At 40.7% G+C, this 19,234-nt stretch overlaps 1 protein-coding gene across 11 annotated transcripts in view; it reads left to right on the top strand.

Annotated features, from left to right (window-relative positions):
• Positions 1 to 1,058: 1,058 nt before the first annotated feature.
• Positions 1,059 to 19,234, top strand: part of WIPF3 (WAS/WASL interacting protein family member 3) — a 40,996-nt gene continuing 22,820 nt past the window's right edge. The window contains exons 1-4 of one of the 11 annotated variants that reach the window (XM_064506256.1): positions 1,069 to 1,160; positions 13,295 to 13,724; positions 14,945 to 15,019; positions 17,385 to 17,526. In XM_064506256.1, the coding sequence (XP_064362326.1) occupies positions 17,440 to 17,526 (87 nt within the window). In that variant the 5' untranslated portion in view covers positions 1,069 to 1,160; positions 13,295 to 13,724; positions 14,945 to 15,019; positions 17,385 to 17,439. Of the gene's footprint in view, positions 1,161 to 1,259; positions 1,294 to 1,315; positions 1,672 to 1,717; positions 2,877 to 13,294; positions 13,725 to 14,944; positions 15,020 to 17,384; positions 17,527 to 19,234 lie in introns of those variants that run through there. The other 10 variants (XM_026103826.2, XM_026103825.2, XM_026103836.2 and 7 more) reach the window with 10 other exon arrangements.

Below are 19,234 nucleotides of genomic sequence, written 5' to 3'. Positions count from 1 at the left end.
TAATTTTCCTTGACCTGGTTATAATCAAGCAAGACAACGAAGCACCTGATTTGGGATTTCTACAACTAACCAGGGTAGCCAGAGAAACCCAGAGAAAATGTGCTTCTCAGCCATCTGGAAGTACCTTCAGAAGGTCACCAGCGAAACAAGAAGCTGCGCTAAGATTTCTATGCAGCCACAAAGTGCTTTCCTCATTCCTAAAAAGTTTGCTACATGACAGAAGTCAGGTGCCTAACTCCTTCGGGTTAGCAGGGAGGTCACAGAGCAGGAAGTTCCTCTCATGGAGAGAAATAAGGAAGGCTCCGCCAGGGTGATGCCGTAATACTTCTCTCTAGAAATTGCCTTGAAAAATCCAGAACAAAACAAGATTTCTGCATATATTGATGGTGCATAGTTTGGGACAGTGTGATGCAGAGCGAGGACATCTAGCAGGCTCCAAGTGCAGGCCCTGGGATGGCTGTTGGGCAGAAGCGGTTTGGCACGTGGGTGGTGTTTTGCGGCGGCAGGGGCTAGCAGCCTGCTTTCCCTGTGCCACTGGGTAACGCATTTCCACGCGGGTTTTTAAAAACAACCGAGATACCCGTTTATGCGACAGTGTGCCAGGCTGCAGCAGGACTTCCCTCCCTTCTTGCATTAGAGCTGCCCCACACTTGAAGGACACGGAGGGGAGGGTGAGCCAAAAGGGGGAGACAAGGGGGGCAGCGTGGCGCCGGGCTCACCGGCCGGAGGAAACCCCCGACTTCGGCGGCGGCCCCATGCGACTCCCGCGCCCGTTAGCGAGCGGCCGTTAGCGGGCAGCCGTTAGCGGGCAGCCGGAGCCTTCGCGCCAAACCCGGCCGGATCTCACCTGCCCACCGCGCTGCCCGTCCACTTTGTCTCCTGCGCAGGGTTTTTTTTAAATTATTACTTAAAAATATATATATATTATTATGTATTATTCCCGCCGTGCGGATCGGGACCGGCTTTTCCCTAGACCTTAAAGTTCCCTCCTCCCATCCCCCGCGTTTCCCTGCCGAGCAGCCGCGGGCGCCCTCCCTCCGCCTCCCCGCCAGCCGCCGCGGCCCCCGCGGGGAGGCGGCCAAGCCGCCCTACCTGGCGCCCTCTGCCCGGGGCGGAGCGCGCCGGCCCGCGCCGCCACCACCGCCGCCAGCGCCGAGCAGGTGGGCGCCGGGAGGGGCGCAGCGCCGCCGAGGCCGGTGGGGCGGGGGGGAGCGGCGGCCGGTGTCTCCGTGCCGCCGAGGCCAGCGAAAGGAGCGTGGCGGAGGCACAGCGTGCGGACGCCGAGCCCGGCAGGTGGCTGCGGGCGGGGAGGCTCCGGGGGCCCCCCGCCGTCTTCCAGCGGCCCCGAGGGGCGAGGCGGCCCGAAGACCAGAGCCCCGTGGGCTGCGCAGGACAAAACAACTCGGCAGACAAACTTGCTGCCGGTCCTTAACCTGCCCCGGGGCGGCTGCTGGGCAGCGCTGGGTCCCGCCTCGCTCTCCGCGCGTTCCGCGGGGGCTGCGCCGCCGCGTGCGGCCAGTGGGGCCGGGGCCGGCTGGGACGCTCCCTCGGGCGGCGGGCGACGGGGAGCGCCGCGTAGCTGGGAGGTCGCAGCCTTTGGGATGTGGTTAGCCAGCGCGGTGGAGCAGGCAGCGTGACTGCGTGCTAGCTACAGGTTTTGTTTCGTACCAGGTTTGGTTTCCTTTTTTCTTTTTTCTTTTTTCCTCCAAGTAAAGAAAAATAGGCTGTCTTCGCGTAGCGACGGGGAGGGAGAACTTTTTCTAGTTGTTGCCCTTGAAATAGATGTGCTGGAATAGATCTGCTGAGGAAAAGTGGATTTGAGTAACTGCACAAGCTGCAGTGTATTGAATGCTTATGTACGTATTTCAGGGGGATTGCTGGAGAATTGTTGGAAATGATCTTTAAAGCATTATTATTTAATATTAATTAACTTGGTTAAAAGCTTGGCTCTTCTGCATCAGTCAGTTTGCACGAATACAGATCTACAGGGAAAGTATATTGTTACAGGTTAGTAATTGGTTATTAATATTGGAAGGAACTTAGGGTTTACAGAGGCATGAGAGTGGCAGAATGTGGCAGAGTCTGTGTCTCTGCCAGTTCAGGGAGGAATGGAGAAAGTGTGTGTTGGCATAACTGAAGTTAAGGACTTCAGGTGTTATAGGAAGGACACATCCAGGCCAGTGTGCTTTTTTGCTTTGTTATTGAAAATGGAATATTACTAAGTGAGATGACTGAAAGGTAGCAAAATAAACCTGATTTGGAAGACATTGAGATACAGAATAAGGGTTGAAGATTTCAGCATAGAACTGTCTTCAGACAGTCTCGATTTATAGGCTAAAATTTCCAAGTGCTTTTGTTGATGCAAACTGTGAACTATTGCTGAAATTATGTTCCTAACAGTGATACGAATTATCATCTGTGCTGCATGAATGGAATTGCTGAGCTGCCTCCTGGTACAACCAGTATTTTAAATTTCTCCATCTGTATACCCAGCACAAACTCACATTTATCTAAAAATGTGTGCCTGTATAATCTTTCTTAAAGTCTTCAGTTCATTTGCTTTGTACTGAAAGAAAAGCTGCAGAGAAAATAGTCAAGGGAGTTACACGAGTTTATTCTGTGATGACAATCGGAGCTGGTACAGTTGCTAGGTATGTGTGAGTGAGGATGGTTCCCGTTCACCGCATGGACTTGCGGCCCAAAATAGTGTCGCGGCTGGCATGCGCGGGCAGCGCGGGCACCGCTGCTGCCCCTGGCTTGCCAGGGCCCTTGCCCAGCCTGAGGGGGAAAGATGCAGCCTGCTCTGCCGTCAGCTGCCACGTTCCACGGAGAAGGCAGGGTACAAGACGCTCAGTATGGGACCCGTAGAAAGGACTGTGAGTGTGTTTTGTTTCACAGATAGTGCTTTGGATGTTTTGCTTTAGAAGGTGATAACAGAATGTGACTGACTTAGACTCTTAACCTGCAAGAAATTCAGCAGGAGTGGATTCTCCTCCTGCAGAAGGGAGGAGGCTTAGCAACTGACATGCAACCTTTTTTGATGTTACAGTAACATAGTTATTAAACATTTTTCAGTATTATCTACAACCTGTTATTAAGATTGAGGCTTCAGTATGCTAAGTGGCATGCAAAATTGCACAAAGGTATAGTGCCTGTACCAGCTTGCAATCTTAGTATGAAACTTGAATTTAAAAAAAATCAGGCATATATATTCTGTGAAGACAGGGTGTATCAACAGTTTAATGAAGCCTTTGCAAACTGGCTTTGTTAACCTAGGGACAGGTGCAATGCTTAATTTATTAGATGCAATACTGAACTCATTGCTGGTTTGGTTCTGTTCCTGAAAATGACAGAGATGCAATTGAGATTTTGATTCTGTCATTGTACAGCACTGGAAAAAGCCACATATGACTGTATTTATCAAATCATATAGTGTAATAAGAAGCATCTGCTACATTTTCTTCTCCCTCTCCATCCCCAGTGGCTCTTCCAAAAGAAAATGTAAATTAAATAAATAAATAAGATGTAAATATCTGGTAGCAAAGGGTAAGTATCCAGCACATCTCAGTTTCTGTTATCGGAATATCATGTCAGGAAGGACCATAGTAGGGGAGACTACATGTGTATTTAAGTTAACTACTAAATTTGAATATGCAGAAATTAAATATTTAGATTTTTTTAAACAGTAAATCAGTAAATAACAGTATCTCCTCTCAGTAATCATTCCATAAAAATTGACAATGTTTGTTGAATGTCTTGTCTTAACAAAACTTAGCATAGATGCTAATAAATGCTCTTTATACTTCAAAGAAAAATCTTTTTCTCTGGTTAATAAGATCAGTATTTTGGGAAATACATTGTCCTGTGAAAATAAGACCTTGAACCGAAAACAGTATCTTAGCCATAACAAATAGAAGAATGTTTGCATATTTTAAGGCATTTTAATGCACATTTAACATATGTTAAAAGCTTTGAAGCTGACTAAACATATGATTTAGTATTTTTAAAAATAATCTAACCCAAAGTGGAGCACAGCAGTAAAAGGACTGGCTTCAAACTGCTTTGTATGTTTCTTAGTCATAACCTACCTACAAGAATTACATGCTTTTCAAAGGCTCCTATTTCTCTGGAAGCTTTTCTTCCCTCTGTTCAGTTCTGTTTAGTTATCAAAAGGAGGTGAGATTGGACTAGCTCACTTCAACTCTCTTCCCCTTGACTTTCATAATTTATTGATCCTGAATGTGTGTGAACATCTGCTGCATTATTATATAGATATTTTATGCCATTCATCTAATAAATCAGATCATAGATGAAAAGTTGAAGCAGATTATTGCTTTGGGAAAATGATACTAGACTCTGTTGTGCCAGAATAAAGATTCCTGGCTTCTGCAGAGTGCATGTAAGCTTATGTGTAAATATAATATTTTAATATGTAAATAAATATATAAACCAAATATAATATCCAATAAGTACTTTAGTTTATAGTTTATATAGTATAGTCTATATAATATATAGTATATAGTTTAGTCTGTAGTTTAAAAGTCTTCAATACTTTCCTTATACTGAGTTACTAGTGACTGCTATGCAGTTTTGCAGTATAGCTTTCTGGAACACCTTTACAATTATTCTTAGAGATCTTCCTTAATTAGTCTGTGCTCTTAAACAGAATACTTAATTCTCTTTGCAAGACTGAAGCTTTCTGAAAATAAGTTCATACTAATGGAACCTTAATGGGACTTTACAGTTGTTTTTTTATCTGTGGTCATTCTGTATCAGGGTTGGCCAGAGGCTGCCATGCTTTCTAGCCAGAATGAACCATCATGTAAATAGTGCTGTATTTGCAAACAGAAAAAATGCCGTAGGACTTCTAAATCAGAGAGAAAAAGAGTACATTTTTAGACCAAGTCTTATACTTTCGAATATGGCCAACTTAATTTGACATCTGAGTATTTTCAAGTGGGGTCATTCAGTATTGCATGCATGACAGCTGTAAAGCCTCCCTTGGATTTCTTTGGAAGTACATGAAACAGCTAAAGAATTTTCACAAGGTGTGAAAAGCGTGTTTTTGTGCCTTAGTGACTCAGACAACAGCTGAAGTGGATTTCCGTTAGACTCCCGGAAATATTTGTCTCTTAAATAGGATCCTGCATGGGGAGCCTGATTCTTCTTTGCCTTGACCCTGTGTCATCATTTACCACTGATCCAAATAGATATCTAACTCTTTTAGATGAGAATGGAGTCATTTTGTAGCTAGCCTGGGCAGAGGAGAGCGACAGAACAGCCGTACCATAGCTACAGTACAGATGATAATACAAAGCGAAAAGTAGAGGAAAAGTGGACCCAAGGTCTCTACAGGGCATAGTTCGCCAAACTTATGAGAACAGAAAGTTCGGCGTGGAAGCACTTGCTCAGTCTCGACACTGCTTTTACAAATGTCCAAGAAAACTGCCTCCTGTACCCACTCTGTAGCTTCGATGTAATGAATATGCTATATCCTTTATTAACATTGTTGGCAAATGCAATGTCTGTCTTGATAAAGTAAAGCAATGGCTAGAAATTACAGTGCTTTTGCTTGATTTTGTAAGATAGGGGTAAAATCCTTCCTTCTAGATGAACAGTGAGGTTAACTGAGTTAATAACTCTTCTGTCGGTCCCTTTCACAACCTATAAAGCAGGTCTGTAAATGACTGCTGCACCATTGAACTTTGCTTCCAGTTACTATATCATGTTGTCCTGGCTTCACTATAAATAACAAAAAAAAGGGAAGAAAAAAGAGGAGAGCAGAATATGACTCCAGATCACAATGGAGATAGTGGGACCTTTTGTTCCTCCTTCATATCCTTTCTTGTTTAAAAGGTATTATGTTGTTCCTTTCCTAACTGGCATAGTCTTATGCAGTGAAAAAAATGCAGACACACCAGCACTGCTGACTGTGTATAAAGTAGTTCTGGCTGCTTTGCAGCCTTTGTCCAGGTCCATTATACTTTTGATGTATGCTAAAGAAAAGAAAAAATACTATCTCTGTACAAAATCCATAGGTCTGCTGAATTATTTGAGCAAACATAAAGAAAATTATGAGGAAAAGAAAAGGTGAGACAGGCTTACATAGTAGAGCAGAGTGTTTCTTTAATAACTTCATTTCAGGGGGGATGTTTGCTTCTCTTGGGGATGTGTCAGTCACTATAAAAACTTTGTCAAATTCTGCCTAGAATTTGAGCAGAAAGTTACTTCAATTGATCAGCTGTACAAGCACACACAGCCTAATATGTATTAGTGATGTTACTTCTGTTACTGCAGCTTGTATTTACTTAAGTATTTTCAGAATTAAACCCTAAAAATTTGACCCTACTCCTACTAAAAATGATAGAAAATTTAGCAAAAATTATTTAAGAGATGGATTAGTCCCTGAATTAGTACATTGATAGAGTGGATGGACTATCTCTCTACTGTACTGAGCAGTGGGACCCAACAAGGCATTTCATGCAGAATGAAAGGGGTTTTTTTTGGCCTTGAAATAACCAATGCAATGAAGTTATACAAAAAGTTATACAAAAGCGGATTGTGGATTCTTGGATCAAGTGATCATGAGCTTACATTGACCTAACAGCAGGATAAATGATGCAATGCCATCTGGGAATACCTGAGCTTGCTCTAAACCGGCTGTGCCAGGATCTGCAAAAGCCCAGTATAGCTGCAAAATATGTATTGTGTAGTTACTTTGCTGCTTTCCTCTGCCCAGACTGATTTACCTGTTATTTTTCAATATTGCAATCTTGGACCCAGTCTGTCAGATGAGGCCTTGCACATTGCACTAATGCTTATCTCCCCTAGTAAGGAAATGTTTCCCAATACCTCCTAGAATCACATTTTCTGTTTTTTCACAGCTGTTATCAGCCTGGTTCTGCATTTCTTCTGTTTTTCCCCGTCTAACAACCTGTGTTAGTAATCTCTTAGCATTGTCATGCAGAGTCATATACTTTGGCCCCATGTGAACTGTGTCTTTTTCCACCGCAGATGACCCTAGCTTTTTAAATGAGTTGTGTCCATTTGTCTTGCCTTGCATCAGCAGCAGGCCCCAGGTGAGGTGAATGATGAAAAGAACAGAGGGAAAAACGTAGGAAGAAAATGGGGAGGGGGAATGAAGAGGCTGGTAAACCAGCAGAAAAGCGGAGACGTTTTCACAGAGGGAAGTGAAGAAAGGGCTCCAAATCCAGACTGAGAAAAGTGAAAGCTTGAGACCAAAACAAACATAAAACTTGACACCAGAGTTAATCTTAGTATAAATGAGTTCTCCCCTTCCCCCCTGCTTGATCTGACAGTAGGAAGTACTGCCTGTATTGGGAATGTGCTTGGGAGTTCATTCTGGCATTGCAATAGTGCTGTGTAAACTAATCTACTTGTTCAAAAAAGGAAAGCTGTAGAAAACCACTTTGCTCCTTTTTGTCTCTGATGAGGAATATTCTATTGCCAGTTAATCCCCAGAATTATTTTCTTCTCCAGCAGACAGCAAAATAAGTTAAATATTTTTGGTTTTCTCGTGTTTATTGGTTACTGAGGTTACCTGCTCCTTGTTTTTTATATCATTTCTGTGTGTATGTGTAGATATCAGTCGCGTTGTCCACTCTGAGTATGGTGACTTTCACAAAGAATTGCGGCTGGAGTCTGACTTGAAGGACTGAATCTTCAGTTTAATAAAACTCACAGTGTTTCCTCTGAGCACTTTGTTTTACTAGGAAATCAGAACTGGGCCCACAAGTCAAAACATTCTTTGTCTGGGCGTTTTTAGGGAATTAACAGTTGCAAGTGTCTTTGCAATTTGTTGTTCTTTGTACAGACTGAAATCATTGTCCTGAGTAAACTGATGAAAGCTGTGAGCTAGATATTTTGCCTATTGTCTTTAAAATAGCCAGTAATTTTCTCTATGGGAAAGAATAGTTGTGCTTTTTTGCACATAGGGAGTTTTATGAATTTCTCGGCTGTGGCAGTTTAGGAGCAATAAAAACATTAACTTTGCATTTTATTTATTTCAGAACACTGAATTAGGTAAAATAAAAGTACAACATTATGGTAGTATATCTAGTCTTCCTTAATAATATAGGGTATGTAGCTGTCTTTTACCTATACAAACGGAAGCCTTACCCTGCTGTTAAGAGCAGCTAAGATGAAATGATGGATTATTGAATTGAAATGTTGCTCCATTGAAATGGAACAACAGTTTCAACGAGATTGAGGGATCAGGGCAGAAAAGTAAGCATGTATGAGGACACAGACAAGTTTCGGTTTAATTTGTCAGAACATTAGAGCTAGCATTCTTACTTTTGGAAGTAGATTTGGGAGGGAAATGAAGTAGCCGCAGCTTCGCTGAAAACCAGGATAAAAACTTCCCGTTATTTTTTTTGAGGTGAGGATTTCCCTGGCACTTTATTCCTGGAGGTGACCAGACCATCACATTTTACATCTCTTATGAAAGATAATTATCCTTACAGCATAAAGTGACCACAGCCGCATGCTGGGACATGATGCTGATACTGTGGTAGGGAAGAGTGACTCGTATTGAATTGCCAAGATTATTTTCCATTGCGTTGAGAGCATCAGACTGTTCTTTAGACTGGTAGATCTCAGCCTGATGTGGCGTGGATGGAGGTTTCTATAAACTTGTATTTCCAAGATGGAAAGTTGAGGATGTTTAAAATAGGAACTTCAATGAAACATCACATGGTTGAAAGTGAAAACTGTGGAATGGCTTGAGACAAAGATGTTGTGAGTCCTGTAGGTATCTGATGTCCGTGTTTGCAAATTCTTTCCTCTTCATTGGCGTTTGAACACAGACATTTGTTGAGCTGTGTATAGCAAATATAAAAAAAAGAAGTATTTCGAATACTACCTTGTTTGGTATTTTTTGTTTTGTTACTGTTTAATACTAGCTACTTAATTGGAAAGCAAAGCTTTTTTCTGTTGGGGAATTGATCAAGCAACTTGTTAGGAGCTTTTTCTGGGGAAACCATTCTATGTACAAGTATACTTTTCAAATATCACTTTTTATATTATAAGAATTTTTGAAAACATGCAATTTGCTTCTCTGCAGAGACCACAAACCTTTAAAGTGTAACTTGAAACATCAGATTGTCTCTACTAAGAGATCTCAAGTGCTGTTCACACTAAAACACCTGAAGAGTAAAAAAGTAAACCATCATCTTCAGAAAGTGGCAGTGACCTTGAACTTCAGCTGAGCTACCCTTTCTTCATTTAGCTCAGGCCAATGAATAACTTTGCTAACTAACGTATCAAATTCACTGTTGTTTATATGCCATGCAGTGAAATAAGCCGTGTCTGTGTTTGTGTGCACAATATAGTGTATTTAAAGGAAACTCTTTGTATAAATTGTTTCCTTTTGCAGTGGTATGTCCTTGTTCAAAACGTACGTCTTTGCTTCTAATATACCTCAGTTCTTTTCAGACTCCTCATCTTCAGGTTAATACTATAGTAGACATAAGGCATTTCTTCTTTTTACATGTAGTTATTTTCTCTTACTCATTATTTAAAAGAGGCTGACAAATTCTTTTATTCTTTTGCCTTACAGCAATTAATCTTCTACAGTAGCTCCTCACAGAGCACAGGAAGCTACACTGAAATAATCATGTGCAGGGAATATGAAGTGATTTGCGCAGCTTTGTCTTTGAAGGAAGCTTTGTCAGGAGATAACACTTTAATTTGTGGCCTCAGCACTATAGGGAGCCCAGTGGAGAAGTCTCTCCGCGACACCCGTGGAAGCAAAAGACATCTTCAGATTCCCAGATTGTATACCAGCTGAGCCCTGGCCCGTTGGATACAGTGTTATCAGGCTCCTGATAAAGGGAACAGGAGTTGCAGTGGTTCTTCAGGCAGAGAGGGGTGCAGCCCTCTGCTGGATCAAGGCTAATGGAAATATTCCAAGTACTTATGTTCCTTGGCTTAAATGCAGAAAGCAATGTACTGTGAGGCAATGCTACAAAGCCTGTGTAGACAAATGCTTTGTAAGAGTGTTTCCTATACACTCTGCAGTGTATTAAATGCAGGAAGAGCCTCTGAGGTGTGTACATTTCAATGGAAATGGAAAGGCCAGGTTTTGCTTTTAGTTGCACCACTGTAAATTGGGACTGTATCCAGAATTTCTCTCAAGTTCTATACAATCCAAGGTGTTAGAAAATGGTATTATCTACTGAAAGGCTAGACTTTGTTAGTTAGCTGTAAGAATACACCTGTGGATATCTTAAAATGTATATGGTAAGAGGTATATGCTAGTGTTTTAAATTTGCAGTTCTGGTGAGCTGTAAAAGAAGGATAAAAGAAGGTTTCATGCTTTTACACTGCTCTTAAATCTGGATAAGGTCAAATACAGCAGAAATCATCATTAATTGGTGGTCAGGGCCATTTTCACAAAGGAGAGAGGATGCTGTGAGGACAGTCAGAGGCTCTGCTTTGGTTCATTCTTGTTTTGTTCTCTAAATAGAAAAAGGCATTCACACTGAAAGTACTAGTTCTCAGTTGGAGTAAAAAGAAATGTGGCATCTAGTAATTAAAAGTTACCTGGTTTGATTTCTGTTAGAATTAAAATGGTTTGTTCATAATGGAAGCTGTTTCAAAGTCATTTTCAGTTGTGTGATAGTGATAGAGAAATTAATCTGTCTGTGTAACATGTATACTTTTCTCTGTTTTTTTCCTCCTTTCTGTCTCCACAGCTGTGATAGTGTCTTTAAAACATTTGTAGGGTGCTTGTACCAGTGATTTCAGCTGTTCTTCAGCGATGTTTGACAGGAACAAGTGTGAGAACAATTAATCTTATTGTCTGCTTTTCAGATCATGAAAGCTGAGCAAATGCTTATTAGTGCTGTTTCTCAAGTGTACTTTAAAAATTCTTCCAGTTTTCTGTTAAAATACAAAGACTTAAAAAGTAGAAGTCAGAACAGTATATTTAAAGGAGAAATTATATTTGATCATCTAAAAGCTGTCCAAAAGCTAGAAACCGATTTAATGGTCTACTTTTTTTCTTCAATTTTTAATCACAAAAATAAGGTCAATATTTTAGGTTAGCCTTCCTGCATGCCTGCAAAATAACTGATTATGAAGCAAAAATTGCAAATTTCCTCAAAACTGAATTACCTAGCTCAGAGTGAAGGGGTTGTGATGATTGTTAAGCCAGTAATAACAAATAAGTTATTTTGCAGTCCTTTCTCCAAATTGATTAAAGTGGTTGAATTTTCAGTTCCAACTGTGTTGTTATATCTTAATGACGTGCAACCTAAAGACCTAATGGCTGTAGCCATTAAAAAAAAAAATGCCACTATTAAGAAATAATTTTGTACTACGTACTGTGTGCATTTAAATAATTGTGACTTTTTCGTTCTGTCCTTCCCCCTTCTACACATCATTCCAAACTGAAGGTACAGCTGTTACTTGTCTTTTACTGATGGGTGAAGGTATTTCAGCCTAGCCTCTGCAGACAGACCTGTTGTGGTTCTGCTGGGCTTCAGGGTAGCAGGAGACAGGCCAGCTGCTATTGTTGCTTAGAGTGGCTCTGTGCTCCCGATAGGACCTTGTCTTAGCCCAGCACTGTGACAGTGACCTTTCAGAAACAGAGCTTTTGGAAGATTTTGGATCAGGGCTTGTGCACATCTGGGTGGTTGGGTGAGAGCAAGGTGAGCCCAAATCTAGATAAAAGTCAAGGCAGACATTCCCAGTTTACCACAGATGAATCTACCACAGGACTGAGGGAGCAGACAGCAAGGAAGAAATATCTGCATCTAATCTGCATTGTCTGGCATTTCATAATGTAAATTTGGATTAAGACTTTATTTGGGTGTTCAGATGTTTGGTGCCTGATTTCTATATTCAAAACTGCACTGCAGCTCTTGCCTAAGCTCAGCTGTTATTCAGGCGAACACAGTCAGAAGCAAGGAAGGAAGAGTCTGTGTAGTGGCACCTCAAATTACCATTCAGTTTTAGAATCGCCATTATCGGGGAGACAAAATAAGACAAATTGTATTGAGAGGACAATAACAATGTTCAGTGAATGATGGGATGACTTGTGAGAAATTAAAACAGCTCAAAAAGTGTAATTGGTACTTTAGAGTTATAATTCTACAGATCCCTCACAAGGCTTACACTGAGGAGTGGGAGGAGGAACTATTCTGCTTGGCACAAGGCAGTCATCTGCACTGGAGCACAAGTGGGATCAAATTAAGAAAAGGAGAAATTAGGCTGAATGTCAGGCAGTTTGAACAGTGGGAGCTATTTCACTGTGACAGCGCCTCCCAAGGGAAATAATACAAGCCACATTATTTGGGACACCTAAAATTAGATGTTAGAAAGCACTAAAAAAAGTACAACCTTGTTTTGGTAGGGTAGTGGACTAGAAAAGGCAGGGTTTGGGATTTTCTATTCTTTTTTTTAATAAATTCTGCAGTTGCTGGGTCTGATTCTGTTCTGTAACATGGAAGTCAATGGAAATTTAACATTAGTTTTTGCCTGAGAAAACCTAGCTGAATGCATGTGGCTTCTCCCCTTCACTTATCGCCAACTCTTCTATGTCAAATACCTTTATCTTTTTGTTTTTGTGGCTTGAGGATTGTTCAGACCTCGCCCTTCCAATTACAAATATGTATATTTAAGACAAGCTTCCCTGACACTCCAAATTGGAGTGGCAGTGTGGTATTAAAGGAGGGGGTGTACTCATGCAGCACATTTACCTTAATCTATTAGTTTTTATTATTTTGAATAAATTTTTTAGTAGGGAGAAGAGGGTTTTACAAATGCAAAGTAATGCTACTAAAACAGAAATAGAAGCTGCTTGGAGTTGAGGGGAGAAAGGACATATATGCCTTACGGATACTTTGTGGAGTTCCTCTCTTGTCTAGCTCTTAACAGACTTTAGAACTAATCAACATGCTACTCATTGTTTTTCTTCAGAATTTATTTAATAATAAATTCAGAATTTATCTATCTCATAATATGCAAGTCCATAACCCAGGCATGTTCTGAAGCTGTTGTCTGAAAATACCGTCATCCGTATTTTAACTAGCAACCTGGGCAGGGGGAAGAGGTAAATGAAATACAGCCTTTAACCAAGAAATAGAGCCCTTCAAGTATATATCTCAATATATGGAAGTGTTGAAGTCATCTGAATAATTTTATTTAAATACAAACTACATACAAGATAGTACAGTAATACAAGTTGTAATACACAACAGTCATAGCTGTTAACATGTGTAGATCATAGAGTTTTGGCTAAATTTTAAGAGCCTGTTTTTTATTGTAGGTTTTTATTGTTTATTTTGCTGTTCGAAGCTGCCTGCCTTTATCTGCATATGATCTTTACTTTACCACCAGTATCCGCTTGCGTGAATAAGAAGGCTGCTTCTTCCAAAGGCCACTGGAACAAATAGAACTGTTCTGTGCAAAAAGCTTCTTCACTATGTAGATATGGGATGTTACCACCTTCAGAGTGTAGTAGTACCCATACCAAAAAAGTATGAATCTCTCTGTGTGCACAAAAGCTTGCAAAGGTCGGGACATCAAGGTGCATGGGCAGAATTTTCTGAAAGGCTGGATACTTCATTTGAAAAGGATTTGGAACAGCATGAGAGGACAGCTATAGGAGATCTCCAGTATTTCATCCAAGGGTAGTGGGCTATAGCCCCCCCAAATGCATTCTTCTCCTGTGTCACTGGCAAGAGCATTCAGGTGAGGTGAGTGGGATACATCATGAAGTGAATAATAACATATCCTATGCACTGTTGGGTTGTAGATGGCTGTACAGTTTCTGGTCCTTGGACTTAGGCTGCCTTTGCTTGGAGGAGTTGGTACTGGGGTTTGCACTGGTGAGACAGACAGCTCAAAAAGTCATCTGATTGCATTTCAAGTTATGATTTCTAAATACCAAGCTCTGATTCCCATTTCCTTTCTCCCACTGCTGCTCGCCTCCAGTGTGCTTTACCTCCTGCTGCCATGCACATGGTCTGCCACAAAAGTGTGGGTTGTGATTTTTTTTAATTTGACAAAGAGAATATTTCCCAGTCTAAATCCTTAATGAAGACAAAAGGCTTGTATTGCAGGGTAGGAAGAAACTATCCCAAAAGATATTATTAGCAGGGGAGAGTCATTCTCCTTATGTCCATGTTTTTGAATTACTTAATTGAGGAAAAGAGATGTCTTCTGATAATAGCTTTTTGCATAGGACAACAGTGGGGGTGGAATGGCGGAGACTTCCTTGGAAACCTTCATTAAGCCATTATTAAAGTGACTGTAACCAATTCTGTTGCAGATCCGGAGTGCATTGGTACACTAGTCCTTTGCACAGTGTTCTCTCAAGGGTGAAAGCAAATGTTGCAGATGCTCTGCACATTTAATTTTTGATTGGTCTCCAGTAAAGTATTGTACAAGATATAACAGGAGGAAATTACTCAGGTATTGCCTGGTTGTTGTTCAGCTACACTTGCTGGGACGCAGAAAAGGCTGCACATAGCTTACAACTTCATGGCCTCTTCTGATCTATCCCTTTTTAACAAAACAGGTCATTGTTCACCTAAAGACTTACTGCATTTCTGTCTTGTCCTCTCCTGAAGTTCTCCAGATTTAACTGTCTCACACCTCCTGCTTACACAGATGATTCTTAAAGTACTTGACCAATAGGTTTTGAGCAGTTGGAAAAGGGTAAATAGCACATCTGCTTTTAAAAGTAAAGGTGAATAGGGCCTGGGAATTTTAGTCCTTTCAACATAACATCCATTTCTAGAATACAAAAATGGTGAAAATATTTCTAATGTTTGGAGGAATCAGGAAAATAAATGATGATCAACACAGACATAAAGAACAGATGTGTCAAATCATTGTAATTTCCTGGTAAGATAAGTCAAAAAGCCTACAGACAGGGAAGAAACAATATATGTCATATTTTGTTGTGTTGTAGGGCTTTTGACAGCCTCACATGACATTGTGAAGAGTTTAAGGAGAGAGTCATGACACGACGGATGTAAAACTAGAGGTAAAATCATGTTTGGAGCATTTGTCCAAGGGTCACTATCAAAATAAAAATAGTTATCAAGTATGGCTTGCAGAGGGCTGTCTTTGGCACTATCTAATATTTTCATTTGCAGTTTTACTGCAGAAATAGAGGGGTTGCTTGTTAACTTTGCAGATGACTTCAAGCTGCAAGGGGATGCAATATTTCAGGATTAGAGATGAAAAGGGGTGAGTGCTGCCCTGTCATTTTGTGGGAGATAAAAAGGCATATAACTTAGGAGACACATGAAGTAGCCCATCTGTTTTACTTGGCATTTTTAAGATGTTAGCTGGAGTCGTGTGTCTCACTTGGCTCTTTCATCTCAACAAAAGCAATTGGAAGGCATTCAGAGGAGGGCAACAGGAATGATCAGAGGTCTGGAAAATACCACCTGCAAATGAAGTTTAAAAAATTGGGGCTATTTGGCATAAAGAAGAGATGACTCGAGGGAGAGGTGTAAGCCTTCAATGCTACAGACCACTGCAAAGAAAAGGGAGATAGCCTGTTCTATGTATAATTTCTTGTTTCTGTTCAAAGTGAATCAGAGATTCATGTTCAGCTCTCCAGAAAACCTTTCCAACACTAGGGGTAACTGGAATAGGCAGTCTGGGGCATGGCATCTCCTTCACTGGAGGATTTTGAGAACAGGAAGGACAAGCATAGGTGAAATGCCCTACACAGAGTTGAAAAAGCTGGACTGCTGGCTTTCTGAAGCCTATGCCACCATATTTTACATGACTCTTTTGTGGCTGTTGCAGTCTGTTGCCATATGCAGCTTGCATCCTTGCTCAGACTTTTCTGTTTCTGGTCTTTCACCCTGACTTACTTTCCACAGCTTACAGGACTGCTGCCTAATGCATTTTATCAAAGTCCAGCCTGGTTGCCTTTTTTTCTCATTTCACTTCAGCACCCTTAGTGCTGAAATGGGTTCCCTTTCTTTATTAATATATGGGCTGCTTGCTTTCCAACTCTTGCCAAAAGGAGATGGAACCAGCAATGTCATTAAGCTCGTATGTATTAAAAAGACATTGCAGAATATACCTTGTGCTTCTTAACGAAGAAAAAAAAAAGTGTGTGCATGTTGGTGGGAGGGAGAGGGCAGGGGCTAGATTCTTTGACCTGACAGTTAGGATTTATCATACAGTATGTGTTAGTCTGTCATGGATTCCTGCAGTTCCATTTTAAATTATTGTTAATGGTGCCTATTTTCTTTTAGTAATCACGTGGCTTCCAACGTGGGATGGATAGTAGGAGTCTTGGATGACATCACTGCCACTTTACAGCTTGAATAGCTATTCATGCATATTTAAATATGTCCAGTTTAGAGCTTCTGTAATAATCCTGAGCCTAAATATAATGCTAAAACTGAGTAAAATTGAATCTTTCTTGAAACAATGCACTTTCAGCTAAATTCACTTAGAATCCAGTCCTCTTAATAGATAGTAGGAAAAAAAGTCTGGCTGACAATCCATGATGTTCCTGGAATACAGCTAGCAGGAGCCTCATATTCAAAAAGTAAACTGCAGTCAACCAGAATCTCAGTCCTGAACCCAGACTGTGGATTTGAGTTCATAATGTGATATGATGGGATAATAATATGATTTAGTTGTTAATATTGTTTTAGATGCATTTATACAAGTTCTGAATATTGATACCCACCGGTCCCTATTTGTAAACTATTACCTTCACCTTTTGTTGGAAGATGTCTCTTTTTGGTCTAGTTTAGTTCTAATTGTGAGAAGTTAACATTTAAAAATGGCAGTAAAAATGGCATATCTGACTCAAATACTTGAAATGTCTGGTCGTTATATGCTGTCATGTGGTAATAGTACTATACTTGATGAAATTTTAATCTGTAGAATTACTTCTTCATTGATTATTCAGTCATGGGTTCTTTTCTCTATATTGGAGCAAGTCCAGTGATGCTTACAAAGTTCCCTGCTCTGTCCTTAGAGCAGCAAAGCTCTGATTGAAAGTCAATGGAGTTTTTGTCCCAGCAGGAGCATCTATATTTGGTTTATTGTGATTTGTTCTCTGCAGAATTGCATTTCAGGGTATGGGCTAGGTTAATGCAAGGCATAATAGTTAAAGCTGGACAGGTTGGCATCTATGCATTTGGTATTCATGGAACTTGTCCAGGTATGTGAGTTTGCTCTTTAGATGAATATTGTCATCAGATAACTATAATGAGGCTGTTTGTACTGTAGTTCTAGAAGCAGTGTGCTACAAAAGTCTTCAGTCTGCTGAGAGCTAGCAATTTGGCTGGTCTTCAGCTTACACTGTATAAACACATTCTTCTTTTTTTCCCCCCTTCTTTTCTTTCTCCTTCCTTCCTCCTCTCCTCAAGGACATAGGGTTTGGCTATATTTTTTCATAACTGTGTGAAGCTATAAATCTAACGGATGCCTGTGCCGCCACCGCCGCCACCACCTCCTCCTCCTCCACCACCTCCACCACCTTCTGGAGGGCCCCCTCCACCACCACCTCTGGTAAGACTAACTTTTCATCTTAAGTAGCAAAAGCTTAGCTGTAGTAGCTGGCTCTGCACCCCCAGAACTTTGGGGTGGACATTCGTAGCAAATGTCTGGTCTGATGCTTGTTTTGCTGCCTTTTGTTCTTCTATTAATGAGAGCGCATGTGGGTGGGAATTCAGCATCTGTGAAAACCTCTTGAGTCACGGGGCACTTATTTTCGCACTGGTAACGTGCAGGTGGTAAGTGTTAATTTCTCCATTCCCTTTCCTACAGCTTCTATTGAGGCTCGCAGTGTTTCAGGTGTAGGTGTTTCTCTTTCTAGCACATGCCATCTTCCTGGGGTTACAGCACAATATGCCTTTATACATGTGCTGGAATAATTACTGCTGTAACAGATCATTAATCTGTGTGTTATCAAGTAGAGCACGTGCCCTGCCAGCATGTTTGCAACAAGAGAAGAATGCTCTGAGTGGGGTTTCGGGATATTACATTTTCATACCTTCACAGTTAATTATTGTACCCTTGATGAAACATGTGCAAGTCTTTCCTTGTATACTGCAATCGTTTGTTCATAGCCTGTTTCTACATCACTGTTCTTGGACCTTTTTTGAAATTGTGAAACCTGGCATGGTTATATTCAAGACCCAGAATTTCTCCTGATTAATTTTCATATATTTTTCTGCTGCTGCTCTAATTATTTGTGGCGTATGTTATACCTCTAGCAAAACAGTACCTGGTACTTCAGAGGTACTTCAAAAGTGTGCTTTTTTTTTTTTTTTTTTTTTTTTTTGAAAAAGCTTTATTTCTCTATTGCGTTCTCTGGCATGTGTGCTTGTTTTGTTCTCGTGAAGGACTGTTGATTTTATTTGATAATGTTCTTACTTTATCTTCTTCCAGGAAGAGATTTTCCTAGCATGTTCCTCTTTGCTACTTTGCAGATTGAACCATTTTGTAAAGTTCTCCATGCACTGTGGAGACAAAGAGGAAGAAGGCAAGGACAGTACATGAAATCAGCAGTGCTCAGTTCTTCTTATCATTTTATTTTAACTTTGGGCACCATGACCAGTATTTTGAAATAGCTGCTCTTCTGGGTTCGTATACAACCTATAGTTAGATACAGAAATGAGTGGGCTGACTTCCATGAGCAACTTAGTGCCCACAACTGCAATTAAAGTCAACAGAAGCTGCAAGTGTTCTTATCCTAATAAAGTCAGGTCAGTAAGTGTTTAGAGACATTTTTAGACTGCTCTAACATACACTGGTTGTAAATGACTTCAGGAAGCTAAGAAGACCCCTAAGGACCAATATAAACAAGTTTGGGGTTTGTCCCCCCTGCCCTTTTCTGATAACTAAAAAAAATAGACTGACAGATGCAAGTCTTGATGGAAGTCTTATATTGTATTTCCATATTTTAGTTAGGTCATTCTTTTATTAATGCAATGTTCTGCAGGTAAGAATTTAGGGTCAGTTAGAATTTAGGGTGGGGGATAGAATGCAAACCAAATGTATTTCTAAATAATGTCTGGTATTAAAGCCTGACTTTTAATGAAAGTGTTGACACTGGAAAGAGGAAATTAAACAACATAAGAACTTAGTAAAATAATGTGACAGAACATTGTTTTGCTGTAGTAGTGAAAGGACTTTTCCCTGTCAAAACTAAATCAGAGACGGACCTAACTTTAAGAGGATCTGTAATCTGCCTGATGAGTTCAGTGAAAGCACA

This window comes from Dromaius novaehollandiae, chromosome 2, assembly GCF_036370855.1.
Source record: "Dromaius novaehollandiae isolate bDroNov1 chromosome 2, bDroNov1.hap1, whole genome shotgun sequence".
NCBI classification, from domain to species: domain Eukaryota; kingdom Metazoa; phylum Chordata; class Aves; order Casuariiformes; family Dromaiidae; genus Dromaius; species Dromaius novaehollandiae.
Note: the sequence above shows the minus strand (reverse complement) of the source record. Positions and strands in the feature narration are given on the sequence as shown.